Source organism: Copadichromis virginalis, linkage group LG14 (assembly GCF_057382275.1).
Source record: "Copadichromis virginalis isolate Kocher_CV1m ecotype Utaka linkage group LG14, C_Virginalis_male_GT1.1, whole genome shotgun sequence".
NCBI lineage: Eukaryota > Metazoa > Chordata > Actinopteri > Cichliformes > Cichlidae > Copadichromis > Copadichromis virginalis.
The window spans coordinates 15,281,766-15,305,076 of NC_140631.1; the positions used below are offsets into that span (position 1 = coordinate 15,281,766).

General features: G+C 42.2%; 1 protein-coding gene across 3 annotated transcripts in view; it reads left to right on the forward strand.

Annotated features, from left to right (window-relative positions):
- Positions 1-3,969: 3,969 nt before the first annotated feature.
- pid1 (phosphotyrosine interaction domain containing 1) overlaps positions 3,970-23,311 on the forward strand; it is a 36,921-nt gene continuing 17,579 nt past the window's right edge. Inside the window, exons 1-2 of one of the 3 annotated variants that reach the window (XM_085429535.1) lie at positions 3,970-4,137; positions 18,768-18,914. In XM_085429535.1, coding sequence (XP_085285661.1) covers positions 4,108-4,137; positions 18,768-18,914 — 177 coding nt within the window. In that variant the 5' untranslated portion in view covers positions 3,970-4,107. Of the gene's footprint in view, positions 4,138-6,155; positions 6,591-7,859; positions 8,047-18,767; positions 18,915-23,311 lie in introns of those variants that run through there. The other 2 variants (XM_085429537.1, XM_085429536.1) reach the window with 2 other exon arrangements.

A 23,311-nucleotide genomic window follows, 5' to 3' on the forward strand; every position in this document is an offset into this window, starting at 1 on the left:
CTTCTTTATGTGTGTCTCATGTGTACTGTACCACATGCATCATATTTGGGGCAGGATACTTGTTTGAAAGCGTTTGATTTATTGACCTTTATTTAACCAGGAAGTCCCACTGAGATCAAGTCTCTTCTCTCTAAAGGAGGCCTGGCCATGAAAACTCAAGCAATACTGAAAATGAAAGAAATATAACAAAAAAATGGGAATTATGTGCAGCGATTTATTAAAACATGTGCAAGCCTGACCTTTCTCAGTAAGTAGTCTTCAGGAATAGTTCTCCAGGCTTCTTAACGGACATTCAAAGCTCTTCTTCGGATGCCGACTGTCTTTTGTTTTGTTCTCAGTCAACATGATCTCACATGATCTCAATTGAGGGGAGGCCAGTCCATGACTGATAGAGTTTGGATAATCTGATATCCTCGTGTTGGTGTTGTTCCCAGACCATCATGAAAATGTTGTTCCAGGTTCAACATTGCAAGTGACCAATCACATTGTTGTGACGTTATTCTTTTGCGCGCCAAGCCATTCGTGCATTTATGAAATTCCAATGTTGCAAGGACAATATCAATTCTGCTTACTGTTTATTAAAGGGTTACGGTTAGGGTTAGGGTCAGGGTCCGTTGATCGGCGGACAGAGGCGGTTTCACGCAGCTTTAGTACAGTTTTTTGTTTTACGCCGGTTTTTCCCGAAGTCGCAAAAGTATGACGTCACAACATTCTGATTGGTCACTTGCAATGTTGATCCTGGAACAACATTTAGTATGATGATCTGGGAACAACACCAACACGAGGATATCAGATCAACCGATAGAGTTCTGCTGTGTGGTTTTTCTACCCAGGTATGCTTTTACTGAATTTGCAGTGTGTTTTACTATCACTGTCATACTGAAAAATGAAGATGTTGCCGATCAAATGCTTTCCAGATGGTATTGCATGGTGGCTCAAAATCTGATGGTACTTGTCTGCATTCATAATTCCATCAAATGTAAAAATTTTAGGCCTGCCACTTCTACTTTTGTCCTTCACTCACCCAGTTTCCTCTTTTTTTTGCATCCACGCTGAGATATACCAAGTTTTTACCTGATAACTCATCGGGAACCATCTTGTTGGTGCGAGAATACAAATTAATGAATGTCAAAACTGTAATATTTCTGGCATTTTTAAAAATAGATTCGGTTAAATGATGGGGTAAGAAACAGGGTACTAGTAACAAAGTTTTTTGTTATGTGTAAACGCAATGCTGGTTGATCACTTGAGCTAGGTGCCTTTTTTAAATGTTTGAATGATTCATAGGTCACAGTTTAGTGCAAGTACACCAAACAAACAGTTAAAATTGTTTTTTAAAAATCATACAACCTCAAAGAAAAACTTGGAGAACTTTTGTTCAAGACAACATTGAAACATTAATAGAAAGTCTGGATCCTTGGAAGCAAAATATCAAGAAATAAGCACTGGCTCGAGATATTTGCACAGTATCATAGGTTTCGAAAAGGGAACTCTGCACGACACTTCTCATTAAAGAGGGAGAGAGATTTTGGGCCGTCTACACAAACATCCTGAGTTTGATTTTGAAACCAGTCAGCCTTAGGATCAAATCCAGCGATAATAAGTTTGCTCACCTGTAAATCACGATCAAGTGAATCAAAACGCCTTAAACAGATCCACCGACGAGGAAGTGTAATGCTGTCTTCTGTCCAGGGCACCTATGAACCTATGAGCTCATTTGTCACAGCTGTAGCAGCAGTAATGGTACTGTGCCCTTTTCTACAGGCAGTGTAAAGATTTATTATCAGATTGAAAAAGTGTTGTGCTACTAGTACCAGTGCTGTACCTGAGGCCTGAGGCGCTTTAGAACTCATACCAAAACAATACTGAGAAACACGAACATGGTTTTCTACCAAATAGCGTTCTATACGTACAAAAAGGACTTTGTTTATGTTTTTTAACAGAGCACCTCCAGTTCATCAGTTTGCATCTCGCCCAAACACAACATAAAAAAAGGTGGCAGCATCAGAATTTTGAAGTGTGATTACTGAGCGAGCGATGCTGCTGCTGTTCTGCTAATAATCCAGCTATGATGGGCGGACACATGGAGCTACAGCGATTAAACTGTTTTCTGAAAACGTGGATTCTAGCTATTTACAGCATCTGTTTTTCTGTTCCCAAGGTCATACCCACCACACTGAACCGTAAGCCGTGCGACAGACCTTTTATGGAGTGTTGGTAATGCGAACACCCTCAGTGACCTCAGGCTTTATCCAGATGTTTCCCCGTGTAAACATCTCTAAATACAGACTGCGACTGCGGAGTCATGTCGTTCCTCACACCTACGTAGATTATGTGTGTCGACCCACATACACACACACATTGCAGGAGGACCAGATGCGATTGCTGGCTCTTGTCTTTTCCTGCAGTCTGTTTCCGAGACTTTGTGAGGTTGACCTCTGCCCTTTGAGCGGTTTGGAGGGTCAGGCTGTTTCACATGGCGCCGTCTACTGCTAAAAGTTTCATTTTAACACGACAGCAGATTAAAAATTATCCAACTTTTGGCGGCAGTAAAATGAATTGATCAATTTTCGAGAAAATAACAGATGATGTTTTTCACGAATATCTCTTCCAGACTGAGCTCGTAGAGTAACAAGGTCATTCTGAGCCGATACAGTCAGCCTTTGTTTTTTAGGCGCTTAAGGAGATCAAAATGTGTGGGCAGCATAACATTCTTTGTCCTTAGCTGCCTTTGTTCAACTTGGGATTTATGAGACCGGAAGACTTAAACTAACCACGTTTTCATTGCTGCTAGCCGCTGAAATAATGCTTTTTTTGTTGGGTTTACATAACGTTTCTTTTGATTTGACTGCATTCTTCCACTTCTGGCTGTTTTGGTCCAGATGACTAATCTTCGAGGGCCTTTAATTCATTTTTGTAATGAGGCTAAATTTCATTATGGGCGCCTTTTGATGTTCGTGTTGCTTCACAGAGCTGGGTGGAAAAAATAGGGCCTTGGAAAAAGGATGTATGTGGAAATGGGAAATGCAGGACTTTGGGAGTATAGAATTTACTTCACTGAGGCCTGCAGTGACGGGATCTCCAAGAAGAACCTTGATGTTGCACAATCAACCAAAGAAAATGGACCTGGAGATCAGGAAACCAGAGTGATTATAGTTCCAGAGTCAGTTTAGTCAGTTTAGCTTTTATTGCCTAGAAATGTTTAGTTTTGATTGAATTTTTATTAGTTTCAGTCTTTTTAATTATTACTGTAAGAAGGGAATATGTCAGAAGCGAGATTTAGGATAATACAAGTATTACAATAAAACATACATCTTTTTGAAAGCAGTTACAGTAAGTCACAGTCTTGTCTCAATAAACACATCCATCAATGCCTCGTCAGGTAAGCTGTAATAAATGTTATGTAAATGTAAATAAACTAACAGGTGCTAAAGGGCGTTTCTTCCATATTTTTATTTTAGTTTTCCAAGTTCACAAAATGTATTCGGTTATCTTTTCCTCACAAAAGTCTAGTTTTAATTTTAATTTTATTAGAGTTATTTTAGTTTATTTAGTTTTAATTTATAGTTTCATTTTAGTTAACTACAATAACCTTGCATGAAACCAGATTAATAAACTGGAAGATGCTCCAAATGGAAGAGGAGAATTCAGGGACGAATAGTGTATAATCTGATATGTGCAATATTAATATTTAAGGTGATGGATTTTTCAAAGGAAATTACAAAGTGAGAAGTGTTAAAATGTGTATAAAAGAAAGAAACAAACAAAAAAACTAGCTAAAGCAGCATTTATACTCTCAGATTAAACCAACAAAAAGTCCCCCTAAGAATCAGGCTGCAGATTCAAAGCATCAGCTTAACCGTATCGATCCTCGATTTCCCACCGCACTTGAAAGCAGCACGAAGCGCCCCATCGTGGATAGCAGGTACCTCCACCTGGTGGCCACTGCGTTAACTACAGCCAGGCGGAGCAACCTATCCTTCATTATCGACCAGTCCAGAGAGAAGGAGGACGGAGAGGCAAGCAGTGAAGGCGAACAGATGTGAGCCGGACTACGGGAGGAGAACAAGCTGTAGTAAGAGACGGAGAACCTCTGATTCTGCGAACATGTGGCAACCTGCGTCGGAGCGACTGCAGGTAAGGATGTGAGCGGCTTATGGTCGGTGGGGTGGCAGAAATAAACGGCTCACAGCAGCTACCGAGACCCGCCGTGCTGGTGCCGTGTGCGTGTGTGTCTGCAGCCCAGGCAGAAACGCTCCGTTACAGATGTTCCCTGTGCGCCGTGACGCTTCACCGGGGTGCCAGCAGACTTCAGAAAATGACAGAGACGAGCGTTAAAGCGAGCATTTTTCTGCCCCTGTCTCTGTGTGGTTACCTTTCGCTGCTACGTTTCACGTTACGCAAGCCAGTGGGGTGGCTGGGAAGAGGAGGGGGGAGCAGCGTGCAACAATTTGTGTCTCCACTGCATTCCTGTGCAAACCCACCGCTGGAGAGCCTTTTTTTACCCCCTCCGTATAAAGTCACAGACACGCACTTTGCAGCTGTGTTTGAAATATCCACACGTTGGCCCAGAGGCCAGCTCGATCCAAAATCCACCTTCATTGAGCGCAGGCCTCCTCATCCTCCTGCTGTTGTCACTTTTTTCCGTTCATGCTGCCACATCAGGATGCTTACCCTCTGTCTGAAAGCATCCCGTGATCTGTTAGGGTGTAAAAAAAAAAGCGACGTGGTTAATGACACGTAGTGTGATATCCACGGGTAAGTCGTGCACCGACCCTGGTTTCACGTCTCCTGCAGACGTAATGTTCTCCAGATGTGTGCCTGTGGACTGCCTGCCAAGTGAACTTGCACAATCCCCTCTCCTGCCCAGGCGTCAAGAAGATGGAATCACAAAGTATTAAAACCGAGAGTTCCGGTGTTTGTAGGGAGTCAGATGTGGGCGCTGTAAATTATCCCCTTAACACACATCTGCCCTCTAGGTGATCCAAACAGGCTGCAGCAGGACGCGGTTTATAAACTGCTATTGATCCGGGCTCGCTGAGCACACTGCGCTGTCGCTTTCGGATAAACTCAGATGTGGTCATGCTCAACAAGTGTCGTAAAGTCAATCTCATACTTTCCATGGCTGGTTGCTCCAGTACGTTTTGGTAGTGTTGCAGCAAGTGAATCATCATTCAGGTCCCTGCCAAACGCAGTGAAAAGAGGAAAAAAAAACAAAAAAACGGCCACATCAACAGCCCAGATTACAACCAGCAGGTTGTAATCCTTTTAGGTCAAGTTATTTTGTTCATTAATTTCTCAAACTGCTGGCCTACTCCTGGTTTATAGAGTAGAGTGGGCCCCTCCTCAGTTTGGATTCATGGGACAGACACCCTTTAGGCTTAAAGCTCTCCTTTTTGACCGTGAATCCTCCCGTAGTTATGCATTTCTTCTTCTCTTGTCTCTTTTCAGTCCATGTTTGTTTATACACCACTTTGCATTTAATCATTAGCAATCATTAAACTCTAGTTCGCTCTCCTCTAGTGTGTCTTTTGTCCAGTCTTCCTCTCTCTGCTCACTCCTCTTTCCCCTCACCCCCGGCAGATGGCCACTCCTCCCTGAGCCTGGTTCCAGTTTCTTCCTGTTAAAAGGGAGTTCTTTCCTCCCACTGTCTCCAAGTGCTTGCTCATGGGGGTAGGGGGGGATTGGATAAGGCTCACAAGATCCCCAGTCATTTTATGAGATGTTGTATAGGGGGAAATAAAAAGAAGAGCACTTCAATTTGCAGTGTATTGTTGTTGTGTTGGGAAGTGTGTTTTATCAGTTATATTATATCAGGTAAAATATACTCGATGTTAGTGATAGCATTATAAAGTGTTCTAGGGCTAAAACTCTCCACGTCTACTATATGGTCAAAAGTACTGGTTTCATCAACAGGTTACACCTGCAGAAACTGCTTGGCCTTGGAAACCCATGCCACGAAGCTCCCACTGCACCGTTTTTGAGCTGATGTTACTGAGCCAGACCCCCAGGGTTATGTAGTTCCTATGTAGGAACTGTAATTACAAATGGGAAATGGAAAATCAGATAAATCCAACTTGGAGCCTTTTATTGTGAAAGTGGCTGTGCTGTAGGCAAGTACAGAGGCCTCATGCCAGCTAACCGAGCCTTGTTTTCTGGGAAATGTAGAATCCAGGGATGTAATACTGAACTGCTTCAGGGAACAGGTGTAATTAAGGAAATCTTAACTTTGATAACCTGGGCTTAGTCCACATCAGTTTACCGCCTGGAAACCAGCTGTGGCTGGATGCTGATAAAAGAGTAAGGCATGTCTGAAAACTATCAAACGCTCCACGTTTCAGTTGATGACTTTATGAGGAGACTCTTGTTGAGGACAGCAGCCAGGCTGTTCTCTCCTTATGCTAAATAGCAGAAACCTTGCTGTGTATATTAATAAAAAAAAAAAGATATAAAAAAATAATGAATGACCCATACACCAAAAAGTGGTTACTGAACGATAGCAAATACCCACCCATTGCCTGCTTTGTTACCATAGCAACACCATCCTGTAGGCTGGTATCCTTCAGCGCTTTTGAGTCGGGCATGGTGGGGTTTGTACAGTTTAATGTCTCTCTTAGCTGATTTACCGTCGCTTATTATGTCCTGTTTTGTTGTTTTTGTTATTCACATCTGTCCATATTATTCGCACTTGTGCCGTCCTCTGTTGCCATAGCAACGTCTGATGTCTTGCTGCATTTTTTTTTTTTTTACGTCTTGCGCCCAGTCGAGAAGAGGAAAAGGGAGAAAAAGAGATGCGTTTATGCGTGTGGTTGAAGAGATACGGGGTCGTGTTGCCACGCTGTGTGCTGATGCTGCATCATGCCTCCCTGTTTTTCTCTCTGTTTGCCCTTTCTACCCCTCGCTGACCACATCCCTCGGTCATTTTCGACGGGCCCTTCCTCCCCAGCCAGAGGCCATGTTGGTTCACCGACAGATTGCACAATATGCAGTGGGCTGGGAACAGCTATGCGTGTGGATGTACGCTCACATGCAGCTTAGGAGGCAGGTTACAAGGCTGTACACATGCACAGCAGCATGCTTCCTTTGTGAAAATCCCTAAGCCTTCCAGACACGCTGTTTTCCGCTGTCAGCAGCTCTTTCTTTAGCCACGGTTTCAACTTTTTGACGCTTTCAAACTTCAGCGTGTGCGACTCTGACAAACAGGGCTGACCAGACGCAAAGATGTTGACCTGACAGTGCAACAGACTGAGGTCAAAAAGAGTCAGAGTCATTCTCTGCATTTCTGTCTCTTTGTCTGAGGTTGCTTTGTAGCCACAGTTAAGTTATAGTTGATGGCACAAGGAGACTGCCCAAAAATTCCCCATAATACCCAAAACCATTTTGTTATCCAGCAGACATTTCCTCAGTGTGCACATTTCACCTATTTGTGATTTCTTTTGTTTAAAGATTTTAAATCCATTTCAGTTGAATACTTTGTACTGGTCAAAGTGCATTTGTCGCACGGTGTTTAATGTTTCTTTACTTTTACTCATATTTTTGTCTGTTTGAATGCTAACAGACTAGATTAGTAGTTCCCAACATATTTCAGGTGGCGTGCCTGTTTTTAGTTTAATTTGAAGTTGTGTTAATGGGATCTGGGCTGTTTTTAACAGTAATTTACTTTTAGCTTAGCACTTGTTAGCCATGTTTGGCTAACTGCTTAAAACAACCATAAATGCTAGCTTACCATTTCATTCACCTTCTATTTTTTGCTGTTGCTCCCGTTAAAAAATGTCATTAGCTTTATTAGCTCCGCTTAGCTGTTTATTGAAGTTTTGCACATACATGATCACTTTAACCACCTGACATTAACTTGTCTACCATTTTAGATATGTGACCGTCATGGTGACAGTGTAGGGCCCAATCAAGGACCTAGTCACACAGGCCTAGAGACCAGTCTGTGGCTGGTTGCGACTGATTGCTGGAGGTTGATGGCAGAACCAGGGAAAATTATTGCTAAAGCGCCCAGTTACACAGGCATACAGACCTGACATCATGTGAGAACAGGTAACCTTTACATTTAGCAAGTCATTTTAACAGCACAGGGATGTTAAATGCGTAGCCGGGCCCTTCTTTGTAAAGTTCTGTCTATATTCTCCCTGAGCCTGTGTGGGTTCTCTCTGTGTAATTTGGCTTCGTCCCACAGTCCAAAGACATACATATTAACGGTAATTTATACTTTGGCAATGAATTTAGGTTGAGCCTAAGTTGTAGTTTATCCAAGTGGCCGATGTGGGAATTTATGCCTGTGGGGGCTGTGTCGATGGCGGTGTGTAGCTACATTTCCGGGGGGTGCATGGCAGGTTACGGTGGAGGGAGTCAGAAGGCTGTGCTGTTACAATGTGCCTGTGTTGTGGATTTATCACAGTGGAATAAAACCTCTGTTAGGGTGTTCTGGTGATTCTCACTTGGCTGTGGGTGTGAATGTGAGCTATTGCTTTTCTCTCCCCGGCTCCCTCTCTACCCCCTGGCTACAGTAGAAGTGCTCCCCTGCCAAGTTGTCATTTCTGGCCTTTCTTTTACTTTCTATGTCTCGTTTCACCTGGAAGTAGATCTCCATAGGATTAGGCCTTGAAATGATGTTAAACCAAGACAATAAATATGTATTTTATATAAGCTCCACAGCGATAGAGGTGAAAAAATTCTGGATGAATTTCTTGATGTCATTAAACTTGTCAAGTTAGCAAGTGTTTTTGAAACAATCTCATTGTTAATGATCTGCTGAATTTCTGTTACATGTATCTGTTACTATGTTTTAGAATTTTATTAAAAAAAATAATGAGAAAGTGAACTGATGATAATCAAGTGCATCCCTACGTATTGCTTTAAAGAAATAAATAAAAAGCATTGGGTCAGCAGTGTCTGAGTCTGCTTATTAGCTTTAGCTTGCATGAGCCAAAGATGTAGTGCATACATGTAATATACAGCTCTGTAACGGCTATTGTGACTTATCAAAAGGCAGTTAGTGCCCGTGATGGTTGACCTGTAGCCGAACAACGCACCATGCAGATATTCTTGGCAGCGAGGAGTGTTTTTTATCATTAGCACGTCCCGTTTATGTCCTCTGGCTCTAGACTCTTTAAGATGTCGCAGTGGGTTCGCTGTTTATGTCAAACGGTCGTTGATGTTTTTACTGCCAGCCAGAGAGTCTCCTTCAGGCCTTGAGGTTAGAGTGCTATAATGCCCACTTCCTCCTACAGAAGTAACAGACCAATCGCAACCTTCCGATCACTGACTTTCTCCCTCCTACACGCCTCGGCGCTCCAATCGTGATTGAGAAAAACAGGTTTTCGTCCATGTGCAGACCTCCCACAGTCTACTCGAGGTTGAGCTCATTCGGGCAAATTTCCTCTCATAAACTGCCCCAGGATCAGTGGAGGATGCTGTAAACACACAGAGAGACAGTTTTTTGAATTATTACCATCCAGGAACTGGAGAAACGCATCCTACGTTTGGCTTTAGGAAGTAACCGCCACATGCTGGCCTACCTGTAGACCACAGCATTGTCCTTTCATAGGTTTACTGGGAAGGATGTGTTTGTGTGTATAAAAGGTGTCTGAGGGACAAACAGGGGTTGGATGGAGGTGGTTTCCAACTCAAGAGTTGCTTAAGGTATAAGCCGCAAGGTTTAAGTGTTTGTGAAAGACTCGCTTAATTGGCTGAGCCTGTTTTGGGAGCAAATTCATTTAATGTGCGACTTTAGCTCATTTCCTGTCTGCTCACAAGAGAAAGACATTTATATAGGTTTTTGTCTCACACTGACAAAATATTTCTGTATGGAATATAGTTTTTGGGGGGTTTCATGTTACTGTGGTAGTCGAAGTTACTGTGTTACTGTTACTGTGTAGGTGAAGGTCTTTCTATGTCTTTCGTGATGAAAAGAAAGAATGAAAGAGAGAGACAAGAAAGTGCCAAGAGCCAAATCAGGGATAGCATAGAGGATAGTTCCTGCTGGAAAAGTTGTAAAGGTGTTTTGAATCTCTATTTGGATGTTTTCTTTCAAACTTTGTGTCATAAATGATTCTGTCATCAGGAAAAGCACCTGTTAGTCTTGAGAACACGCTGTTTTTGCCTCACCTGGCTCCCGGTCGATATACGTAGAGTAGGACTAGGTACTGAAACCCAGTAAAATTGGTAGGATTAAGAAATACGATTTATTATTGGTACTTAAAGGTCAATTTCTCACATTTTATCTGACCAGATTTCATGATTTTTTTGATATTCCTTATCCAAAATAAAGTTCTCGCTGGGCTTTGTGAAGATGGTGTCGAGAATTAAATGCTCCGAAGTGTGGTTCTACTTTGTTAGAGTCAGTGCTGACAGTGCTCATTGCCACAAATGCAACAAGTCTTTGGCTTGTAAAGGTGGAAACACGAGAAATCTAGCTCGTAGTTCATCTGTCATTGCTCCACGTATGTTATGCTAGCAGCACGGAACACACACGTAAGCGTTGTAGTTCTTTTTTTCTCAAATATGAATGTTGGTTAATGATTAAAAGTGAATGTTAGCAAGAGGACTGTTACCGGTGAGTGTATTCAGTCTGAATACATGGTTTAAATGTCCCAGTTCCAGCTTCAGATCACTCGTTGAGGTGAAACTGAGGATATGACACAGTAAATGTTGTCAGAAAATGGTAAATGGTCTGTATTTATATAGCGCTTTACTAGTCCCTAAGGACCCCAAAGCGCTTTACATATCCAGTCATCCACGCACACATTCACACACTGGTGATGGCAAGCTACATTGTAGCCACAGCCACCCTGGGGCGCACTGACAGAGGCGAGGCTGCCGGACACTGGCGCCACCGGGCCCTCTGACCACCACCAGTAGGCAATGGGTGAAGTGTCTCGCCCAAGGACACAACGACCGAGACTGTCCAAGCCGGGGCTCGAACCGGCAACCTTCCGATTATAAGGCGAACTCCCAACTCTTGAGCCACGATCGCCCAAGAAAAGGTCCTTAACATCTGTTCAAGGTGAAGGTTTTAGTTCTTACACACTGGATACATATGGATTTCATTCATATTGGATGATTTAATAAATATTAATGCATTATATTTTATTTTTTATATTTCATCATTAACCAGACCAGTAAGAAGCATAGCTAACAGCTTTGCTGTTAATGCTAAATGGCTAGCTAGCATTACCTAGCATGCCTTTCCTTTATCATGATTTTTTAAATTTCATAAGTTGAGTGCTATAATTTTGAATGTTTGGATTATTAATAGTTACCTTGGTTAGTTACATTAGGACTGTAGGACAGATGCACAGTTAATACAGGTTCTCCCTATAAATACAGAGGCCACAAACTTAACTTTAGCCTCCTTAAAAAGCCACAGTGATGTTTTTGTCTGTTTACAAGTACAACATCTTAAAAATACAGCTACAATTTGAAAAAAACTCTTATGGTTAGGAACAAATTAAGGTCGACTTTGGCAACAATAACTGGCAGACAAAATACATGTTCCTGCCAGTGTTTCTTACTGTGCACCGGTCATAGGTTACGGGTAAAAAAAATAATTAAAAAATGATGTGACAGCAAGCAATCGTAGATGTAAATGATCAAAGTTAAGAAATAAATAAACATCATAAATGGGATTTTCAAAGATTTTGTGGCGAATAAGAGCATGTGCTTTTGTTGCTGCTAACATACTTGTAATTCATTTTTAGGTTATACTAAATACTATCTATTTGTACATCAAGCTTTGTCACCTAGTATACGAGGACCAGACATCAGTGCGACCCTTGCTTATCTTTCCAGTTTCCTACAGTTTGATGGTGCTTTCCTAATTGGTTCATGGCCAGAAGTGTTTCTAATTCTGGATCGTGTCAGGCTTAATGATCACATGCGGAGCTGTGTATTCGCTTTAAAAAAATAAAAGTTCTGCAACAGAACAGTTTAACAAACAATGATGGCCTCCTCTCTTGTTCTTTATCAGCGCCACACACATGTTGAGCAGCTGGCGCACTGCTGTCTGCGCTCCTTTTTTTCTTCAGGCTCTCCACATGTGTGTCTGTGTTTGTGGATGCCGATGCGTATGACACAGACTGATGTTGTTGACTCGTATTATCTTGAGGTCTTGTGTTACAAGACTTCTAACCATACTTAACATAACTAACCAGTCTCGGTTGATTTCTTGGGATGAGCCAGTAGCCATTTGTGTATCTGGGGGGTTAGGTGGATTTTTATCAGTGCTTTTTGGACAAGGACATCTGTCTGCAGGGCTTAACATTATTTCCAGCTGTTTCGTAAACTTTTGTCATAATCCCATCCCCGTAACCCTGACTTTATGCGTCTCAGTGGGTGTGCCCAAGTGCCTGTTTTCACCCTGTTATGCAGTGACTCACCATGATATTGACCTGAGAGCCTCTTTTCTCTAAGAATGCTCCCTCAGAGGGCCAAAAGTTGAACTTACCATCTGTGATCTGTTAAACTCATCACTGTGGGAGGCAAACTGCACTCCCCAAAACTCCCTGTGACTTAATGTCTTGTGGTTGTGATTGTTCAAGTGATGTCTTACATTTGCATATTTTAAATGCACAATTCCAAATCATTTAGTATTAGAGACTCTTTAAGAAATTAGCACTTGTCTAGATAGCACTTGTGATTTCCAGCAGTAATCAGAGTCGTTGTTGGAGAGCAGTCATTCAGAATATATTGGCTGCACTGGGTCAGTTTGACTAAGATCCAGATCTTAATATTCAAGATTAATTTTAGTGTCATTCAAAACTATTCACAGGAGAGGTCCACAGCAGAACAGCGTGATTTTGTAATAGGGAAAAATACTACAAAAACTCACAAACTGACATAATAATAATCATGTAAACAGTCTCTAAATGACCATGAATACATTCTCACAAGACACTTCATTAGGTACACCTTGCTAGTACTAGGTTGGACCTACTTTTGCCTTCAGAACAATTTCTAGGTGAACTGTAGGAATGTTAAATTGGTGTTTTTTAGAAAGTCACATGTAACATAATTTGATGGGACGGATTCTGTTGTGTCAACCATTTGACTATTCCACAATCTGATTAGATCACTGAAAGAAAGCAGGGCAAGATCCTCAGAGCCAGTCAACTCTAGTACCAGGTAGGACCCACTTTTACCTTCAGAACTGCCTTCAGTGCCATTGATTCAAGAAGGTGCTGGAGACATTCCTTAGAGATTTTGGTCATATTGACATGAGAGCATCACACAGTTGTGCAGTTTTGTTGGCGACACATCCATGATGTGAATCTCCTGTTCACACATCCCAAAGGTGCTCAATTAGATGGAGACCTGGTGAATGTGTAGGCCATCTGAGTACAGTGTGAAATAGTGCTCAGTGGCACTAAGGGCCCACAGTGTGCCAAGAAAATATCCCCCACACAGGGCAGGATTCACCCATGCTTTCATTATGTTTATGCCAAATTCTGACCCTACCATCCGAATGTCACAGCATAAATCGAGACTCATCAGACTAGACAACATTTTTCCAATCTTCTCAGTTCTCATAGGTGAGCCTATGTTAATTGTTGGCAGTTCACACTGACTCACCAAGATTGTCTCGTCAGTTTCCTGTTCTTACCCGACAGCAGTGGCGCCCAGTATGGTCCTCTGCTGCTATAGCTCATCTGCGTCAAAGTTGGATGTGCTATGTGTTCAGGGATACTTTTCTGCACATCTTTACCGTAGTGAGTTGTTATTAGAGTTACTAATTGCAGGTCTGGCCATTCTGCTCTGACCTTTGGCATCAACGAGGCATTTTCATCCAGAGAACTGCTGCTCTTTGGTTGTTTTCGCTTTTCTGGACTATTCTCCGTCAACCCTAAAGATGCTTGTGTGGGGAAATCTCAGTAGATCATCAGCCTGTTTGGTACCAACAACCACGCCACGTTCAAGTCACTTAAATCACCTTTCTTTCCCATTCTGATGCTCATTTTGAACTTGAGCAGGTCATCTTGATTATGTCTACAGGCCTAAATACATTGAGTTGCTGCCACATGGAAATTAGATATTAGTTGAACAGGTGTATCTAACAAAGTGGCTGGTGAGTATATTGCTCACACTCTGATAGTATAAAAACTAACACTCTCTTTTTGTGAGTGTAAATGAGCGGATGCATTGCTCGCCATCAACTACTTATTGTTGCTTTTAGCATTAAAGTAATAACGCTAAATGTGAACATTTCCAGCCATGAAGGCAAATATCACAACTTGCGTGCAAAAGACCAAATCATTTCACAAGATTAACGATTAGATTAGATTAGATTAGATTAGATAGAACTTTATTAATCCCTCGGGTGGGTTCCTCTGGGAAATTCGATTTCCAAAAAGCACAGCACCGACAGAAGTTTCAGAGTTACAGAATATTTTATATATATATATATATATACATACACATATGTATACATACACACACACACACACACACACACACACACACACACACACACACACACACACACACACACACACACACACATAAATACAGAGACAATATAAATAAAATATACGAAGGGGATAAATAGAATCAATAGGAATAAAAAATAAAAATACAAGTGAATGAATTGCACATTTCGAGTATTGAGGTCTATTGCACTGTTGACTATTTACAAAAGTATTGAACAAAAGGTATTGCACAGTGAGGTGAAGAGGCACTACAGCTTAGTTGTTCCCCCCTCCTTTGTCCTCCTGTTTCCCCTCCCTCTCCCCTCCAGAGAGGAGTTAAACAGTCTGATGGCGTGTGGGACAAAGGAGTTTTTAAGTCTGTTAGTTCTTGTCTTGGGGAGAAGCAACCTGTCACTGAACAGACTCTTCTGGTTGTTAATGGCCGTGTGCAGAGGATGCCTGGCATTGTCCATAATGTCCATCAGTTTCTTTAGTGTCCTTTTCTCTGCCACTGTCACCAGAGTGTCCAGCTTCATGCCGACCACAGAGCTAGCCTTCCTGATCAGTTTTTCCAGCCTGGATGAGTCCTTCTTTGCTGTGCTGCTCCCCCAGCACACCACAGCATAGAAAAGTACTCCAGCAACCACTGACTGGTAAAACATCCTCAGGAGCTTCCTGCAGATGTTAAAAGACCTCAGCCTCCTGAGGAAGTACAGTCGGCTTTGGGCTTTTTTATACAGGTGCTCTGTGTTGCATGACCAGTCCAGTTTATTGTCCACCCACAGCCCGAGGTACTTGTACTTGTTGACCACCTCTACCTCCTCCCCCTCTATCTGAACCGGCAGTGGACCTTCTCTGGACCTCCCGAAGTCCACAACCAGTTCCTTAGTCTTTGAGGTGTTGAGTTGCAGGTGGTTTGTGTGACTCCATGCGACAAAGTTCCTCACCAGACTTCTGTACTCCTCTTCCTGATCATCCCAGATACACCCCATGATTAGAACGAGCATTTAATAAGTCATGAACTAGAAATGCCAACTGAAAACCTGAAGTTATCCATCATATGATAAATCTTGTGCTTTAGGGATTTCTTCCAAATCCTTTATAAATTTATGTGCATGCTTTCATTTAACATTAATGCTTTAAATCTGGTGCTCCGGGGATGCACTCTGCTAACAAGTTTCATACCGGGCTGTCACGCCATCTTCATCATATGGCACATCGTAGCACAATGACAAGTACAAATGTGTTTCTTCTCCCGAAACGACGAAATAAGAAGCGGTAAAGTTGCTGTGTAGTTGCATTAACTAGTATTTTTGAAGTTTTAGAAGTTATGGCTCCTGTATACTCCAGAACAAACCTTTGGAGTGAATGTTAGAAACAAGGCAGACTCAAGCTGGACATTTATCCAAGTGTCTTGAATGATGGCACAGGGTATCGTAACTATTCTTTTGGGGTCTTTGGCGACTTGCAGCAATATACTGATTATCACTAAATGCTTAAATTAGAACTATCCCGATGGCAGAGCATCGCTAGTATATTAGGAGCCTGCTAAAATTCATTTAGGGTGGAAAAAAACCAGATCGATATTCAGCATGTGGAGGCTTTTGCTGAAGCCAAACATTTAAACACTAAGTATGGAGGTCAGGCACTTTGGTGATTGCTCAAGTGTTTACAGGATCCTCGCCTTATCCCAACTCACAACTGACTGTGCCCACACTGTCTGGCGCTGGAGGCCGAACACTTTTGTGGCTCCAAGTTAAAGTCAGAAATAGAATCAATAACTTGATGAGGAGACAGTTGGGACTTGAGAAATAACAAAAACATTAAGATACTGTGAAAATATTGTGAATAGAATTCCAGCATTGCTCCACAAGCAGCCCGCCGCATGTGGAAAAGTAATGGAGGAAAAAAAGCTTTCCCATTTCCTCCAGTAGTACGAAGCACCTCGCTGTGAACTGATAAGTATAAAACATGTACGTACATGTATAAAGCAAAGTTTTTTTGTTTTTTTCGCTTCTTTTATATACCTGCTTAAGCCTTGTGCACTTGGTGGGGGGTGCAGGAGTCATGGCACCCCCTCATCTCACTCCGTACGGAGGCCAACCACAGGAATGCAAGTCACCGTCAGGAAGCAGTAAAGTGCTGACGCGGAGGTCAGCGAGCGTTTACACACATGTGGCTTTACTTTCACAACTCCACCATTCTTCTTCTCCTTCATCTCCACGCCATATCTTTCTCCTTACCCCCGTCCCGCCTGCCGCTTCCTTCTCTTTATTATTCCTTTTCTCAGCATGAAGGTCCACTACGGTGAGTTAGAGGTTGGGGGTTACACTGTAGGGTGTCAGCACAGGATTAGGCGTTTCATAACAGAATGCTATAACAAGTCACAGACAGATATATTTTAAAACCCTTAAAACGATGGCAGCAGAAGACCCACTCAGGCGGGAAAGTGTTAATATAACCATAAACACTAACAATCAGATAGCGAAGCAGTGTTTAAATTCAAACGTTGATTCAGGATGTTCTGCTTGGCCTTATAAAGGCAACAGTGAAGATTGATGATAGATCGTATTGGCAGCATCGGCTGTTTTCATCGCTTGAAAATGTTGACCATCTGTTGCAGGAGAAAATGGCTTTCATGCAGTCCAACGTGGAAAACAGCTTTCAGCGCCACTGAATGCAAGACAAAGTATTGGAGAGCATTTGTTAAAGTGATCTGTACTTAACAAGAAACTCCAGTTTGTTTTTGGTGGTGCGCTCACAATAGCATCGATTGTATTGTGTAACCTAGAAGATTTGAGATTAAATGAAATTCTGAAGTACCGCTCGACTGTGACGAAACAGTCACGATTCTGAGAAATGTTTTATTCATGGACGTATTGCTGTAAATCAAGTGCAGACATTCAGGGTCCCCACATACTGAATTCCAGTGTCCGACCTGTTGATTATGATTTTCATCAGCTGCTGCCATGGTGGTTGGGATTTCTAGTGTAGGAAATGCAGGATCTGTCTCTGGAATCACAGTCAATCTTCTATACATAGTTTTTGCAAAGTAATGGATAGTTTTTCTAATAGGATCCACTGCAGAGCCACTTAGTTTGTTAAAACTGTTACCAAAGCGTAGAGTATGGCAGTGCACCAATTGATCCTTCTCTACAGCAACCCAGGCGGTCGATGGCAGGTTATGCAAACTTAGAACAGAGGTAAATTTTAATTATGAAACAAACTAACTAGCCAATCTGAGCTAATTACCCCTAATTAGCTAATTAGCTAATGAGCCCTTCTCGCGTGTAGTTAGCAGTCCTTAGCAGGGATATCACAACCTTAACACCGCTACGCAGGAAAACACTTAATGCAATTTTCGAAATCATCCACCAACAACAGAGGTAACAGCAAAGTCATGTCTCGAAAAAGTGAACTTTTCCACTAATTCTCCCAATTCAATGAGATTTTACAAAATAAGCATTAAAGATTAAAGAGGTTTTACTCATTTTACCAATGCTTTAGCTGTTTTCTTTACAGATCGTGAAGGTAAAATGTTTCAATGCAGTGGATGAACATGCTAGCAGTTTGTAGCTAGCAGTTTCGTTTAAGTTGTGTATAACTGTTTATCGCAAAAAGCTACCTTGTTAGTCCCTGACAAGATCGATTTATATGAAGCCTGCTAATATGGATTTGGCAAGAAATGTCATTTTCAGGCCTTAATTCACCGATTGATGGAGCCAGAAAAATAATTGAGGTCAGGCTGCAGACACCGTTGCCCAGCAGGTGTGCTGTTTTCCCCTTAGTTCAGAAAATCGTGATTTAATTAGCTGCTCAATTTTGTTTTGATGGTGTCTAAAAATACCAGAAATTCTAACAGGCACGCTGCACATGGCCAGACAGGCCGTGTGGTTCTGCACGGCTTCAGGAAACACTTGCCGTGCACTGTAGTATGAGAGCAGGCAGCCCCTCTTGTTTTGACGGGGACAGAGAGGGCAGGGCTTCCTTCGTCTGCTCCTCACATTCCTCTCGGAGCAGACTAAATCTCTCACAGCCATCTCACTTCGAGCCTTCATCTTCCCTTTTCACCACCGAGATGTGTTTTCTATCAGTTGGAGTGGGCTCCTGTGTAAATATAAAAGCCTTGAAAGTCCTTTGACCCCTTGAGCCTGTTCCATACTTTCCTTTGCAGGACATGAGGTACACGTCTGCACACAAAATGCTGAAGTTTCTGGGGGTTGTTTTTTCTTCATACAGCAGTGTTGACAAGGAAACTTAATGCTGAACCACAGCCATAATTAGCTTTTTGCTGTTTGGTACAGATTGCATATTTGCCTAAAGCACACTGTGTATATATCTTTCTTTCTCCATCAGCACTTTCAGACCATGCTGAAGACCAAGCTGAATGTGCTGACGCTGAGAAAGGAGCCGCTGCCCACGGTGATCTTCCACGAGCCCGAGGCCATTGAGCTCTGCTCTACCACACCGCATGCAAAGAGCAGGACCCACGCTGGATACAAGGTAGGGGGTCACATGAACCTAATAATCCTCAAATCCAGTCCTGAACACTAAATCTGTAATAGCATTATTAGAGCCTTAATCCAAATGTTTTTCCTTTTCTTTTTGGTCACAAGTTTAATTAACTTGCACCGTGGATTTCCCAGCACAGAGTTTTTAAAGTTTTAACTTTCCTGTCTGAGCCACATACTTGAGAAATATTGAATGTCTGTGTGGGCACACACATACGTGCGTCCTGGCATGAATGTGTCCCCCCCCTCCCGGCTCTACTAAGTGTTAGATGTAGGGTTTCTAACTGTGATCCAACTCACAGCCCATATTCTCTTTTCTCTGTCCTGAAAACAGAAAGCAAACAGGGCTACAGATTAAAATAGCAGCCAGGCTCTGTTATTACACACAACACTTCTAACCCACTAACTGTGTCTTTGTGTATTTGCCTCCCTTGTGCCGCAGCACTGTAAGCCTAACAAATAAACTGAAATCATCGCGGAAGGCAACTTCAAGTGGTGGTGGGGCATTAGGGTTTTATTTTGCATGTCTGATGTTGTTTTTGGTCTCTAATGCTGTGTCATTAACAAGCATGTTGGAAACGGAGGTTTTTCTAACTTCGCTAAACTAAAACAAACCTTTCGTATCTGGCAGCTGACATTAAAGAACATTCCTGCCAAAAACAACCGACGTGGAACACACAGTCCCAGCTCTTGTTGGTATTTGTATTTGTTGGATCAGCGTACAGAACAGCGAACATGAACACACGCAGACTCATGCAGATGCACTCGTACTAAATGCATATACGTCTGTGGGGAGAAAAACATCTCAAAAGCAGCTACGAGGGCCAAAAGTGCTGAGTCCTCTTTGGCACTTCCCAAAAGCTCCAGAAGTTGAAGTGAAAGTCAGTAAGAGGACCTTTGCTGGCAGAGCAGAGCAGTTTGGTCTAGCTAGAAGAGACACAAGTTACCCAGCAGCGTTTCCACTGGCTCATATTGAGGTACAGGTGGGAGAAGGCCTCTTATGTGACTCAACATCATATGCTAGGAAGTTAATAAAATCAAACCTAATGCTGTGGAATTTACATAACTTTTATCCAGTATCCAGTCATGCATGACTGGGGCTCTCTGGTAACCACCGGTTGCTTGGTAAAAATATTATCGAGCTGGTTGCCAAGCGGTTGCTAGCTGTTGCTTGGTGAAATTGGCAGCAAAGAAGGGGCTGGACCAAAACCCTTCTTACAGTTACTTTGTTTGCCTACAGCTTGCTGCAGTTAGCTGCATTTTGAATTAAAAACATGCTGTTGTGTCTGCAAACTCCTTTTGAATATGTTGGTCTAGATTGCATTCAACTTTTCAAGTTTCAAGTTACTGCTTGGTGGCTAGTTAGCAATTGTTTGCAAACAAATTGGCAACTTCAGTGCAAACTACAGGTGAACATGGCAAATTGCTAGAAACCAAATCAGTCATAAGGAAGTTTTGAGGGTGGCACCCTCTTTGTGACAGTGGTGGTGCTTTACAAAAGGCCGGAGGCAGAGCTGGAGATGGCAGAATTGAAGACGCAGATTTTCATTGGGAGTAAACGCTATGGATGGAATTACAAATGAGTACATCAGAGGGACAGATCAGGTTGGACAGTTTTGGACACAAAGTTAGAGAAGCAAGGCTGAGATTGCTGGGACATGTGCAGAGGAAGGACAGTGGATATGTTGGATAAAGGCAGGAGGAAAAGAGGAAGACCTCAGAGAAGATTCACGGATGTAGTGAAGAAGACATGCAGAGGGTTGTTGTGACAAATGCAGTGTCACAAGTTACTGAGTCATCAGGATACTGGTGTTTCGCGTGTTACAGTTAATTTCCACTCACTTATTGTTTGTAATTACCAGTACATACACACATAAATAATTTCCTTCATCTGTCTGTCTGAGACTTCTTCAGATGTGAGTCTGCCTCGCTGCCTGCATCTGTTGGCTTCCGTAACTTCCTGTCTGAGTCACTACCTGCCTGTCTGCATATCTGTCAGCCCACCTCTGCTTTTTGGATTCCTTGCCATCCTTCCTGCAGAATATTATAGCATTTATTATCCCCACGGAGTGTTTTACGTTGCCTTCCGTGAACGTCTTATTTCACCCTCACTCTCTCCTCTCACATTCTCCGGCCGTGCACCCAATTTACAGACAGACAGGCAGGAAGGCTGGCTGAGGACTGCTGTTCCTCTGCCAAAGCTAGCAGCTAGCGAGCATGAAAGGCCACCTCTCATTGCCCCGCTTTCCCCGCCGCTGTCAAAGCGCTCCACTTCACATCCACTGACAACGTGTGCAATGTACTTTGCAGCCATGCCAGCTTCATCACCACACTTCATGGCAATTGTGAAATTACTCTGGAGTCCGCTTAAAAAAACAATATAATTTTGTTGTGTTTGAACTTAATTTGTTCTCTTCACCTAAGAGTAGAAAGTAGCTTTTGAGAGTTGCCTGGCCGGGACCCCGAGGAGTAGGGCTGAACGATTATGGAAAATAATCTAATTGTGATTTTTTTGCCCCAATATTGCGATTGCGATGCGATATGCGATTATTTTTTAAGGTCTTTGTCTTCTGTATTATTAAACAAAGACAAGCAATACATCGTATAGTATGGCCAATACTATATTACATTAATTTTAAACTGTTCTTTCCTGGAAGACAGACCTCTGTTATGATGACATGAGGTGATGCATGAATTGATGACTGACATTTTTATTTAACTTCTTCAATCACAACAGTATATTTGAACATACACAATAGTTTATTTTTAGCTTACAAACATCTGAGCATAAAGTGCTGACAAGGAACCCTGGTGTAAACATTAAAATGAAAGTCAGTACAATGTGCAGATTGCAGAAATATACATAAACAAAATCAGTGGCTTTACCACACTCAGTTTTTCGACATCTGTGAACTACTAGACAGTCATTCAATTAAAAAATAATATTAAATAAATAAAACTAATAAATAAAAAATACACACATCTTACTGATCTCTGCAGTCAGTAACATTACACATAAAGTGCAAACATAATAGCAATTGTATAAACACACACACAAACACGCCTTTAAAGTTTAAAGGCGTGAAATTGGACGGTCTAGTTCTGATTAGCGTCACCGCTGTCTCGGTGGAGTTTAATAAACTCGGCCGTCTGCTTCTTGCTATCTAAAATATAACCAGACACTGGCGTAAATTCTCGACTGTCTCATACTTCTGTTTAATAAGTTTTCTGTTTGACGTTTAGTCAGCTGTGTGAAAACCAAGGAGGAACCCACCCGGGGGATTAATAAAGTTTTATTTTATCTAATCTAATAACTTTAATCTCAGCCAAACCGATTTACTCACGAACAAACAAAACACTGAAAAAAGCCCAACAATAACATTTTTAGGTTGTCTAAGTGACTTATATATTACGTTTAACCCGAGCAGCGAAACTCCGCGGTGATCTGAAAATGATGTGCCGGGAGTTGTGCCGTTCTCGGCCGCATCAGTAACCCTCGAGCTCCCGGCTAGCTGTCGAGCTGGTGGGTAGCAGACGCCCCTGAAAACGTCGAAGCACTTTTGCAAATATGGGATATCTTGATAAACCGAGCAGATATTTGATGTTTACACAACTACTTTCTCGCCTGAAAATATGTTAAAAGTTTATTTTGTGACCCAGAAAGATTAGTATGAGTAATTTTAAAACTTAGTAGCGGCCGCCATTGTTGGAAACTGGAGTTTGGCTGGGCCGCGCTATGAATTCTGGGATATGGTAGTAATTTGGACAGCCTTCGGCGCGTCGCTGTGACGTAATCGGTCTACAAATGCGGCCTCAGGAGGATGCAGCCCATGAATTTGGACATGTCCAGAGTAATATCGCAGCCTTTGCGGTTAGAAAATTGCACTTGATCATGTCGCGATATTATCGCAAATGCGATATATCGTTCAGCCCTACCGAGGAGTCAAACTGGCTTTTAGAAAAAGTGGGATTTTGGATGTGGCTATGAGGCACGAGCGCACAAGTCTCCAATTCAGACCCACCTTACGTATTTAACAGCCCAGCAGTGAGACAGACAGTGTGCAGTCTGTATAAGTGTTAACGTGAATGTCAAATGAAGGCTAATTACCCATCATTCACTGCTTTAAATTATATTTGTCCTGAAGACAAGAAGAGCAGAGCAGGAAAAAAATGAATCTGGGAACCTCTGGGAAATTGAACACTATATCAACGAGCAAATTCATTCAGCTTATGTTAGCCTGTCTGTCCAAAGGCAACAAAATCCTGCTAACAATATATCTAAGGTTTGCAACGTACCATATTATATTTCATTTGTTGGGGGAAAAGTGCAGAAATGAGATGTTTTGGATTTGCTTCTGTAGTGCACCAAAAGGCACGGGGCATTCAGGC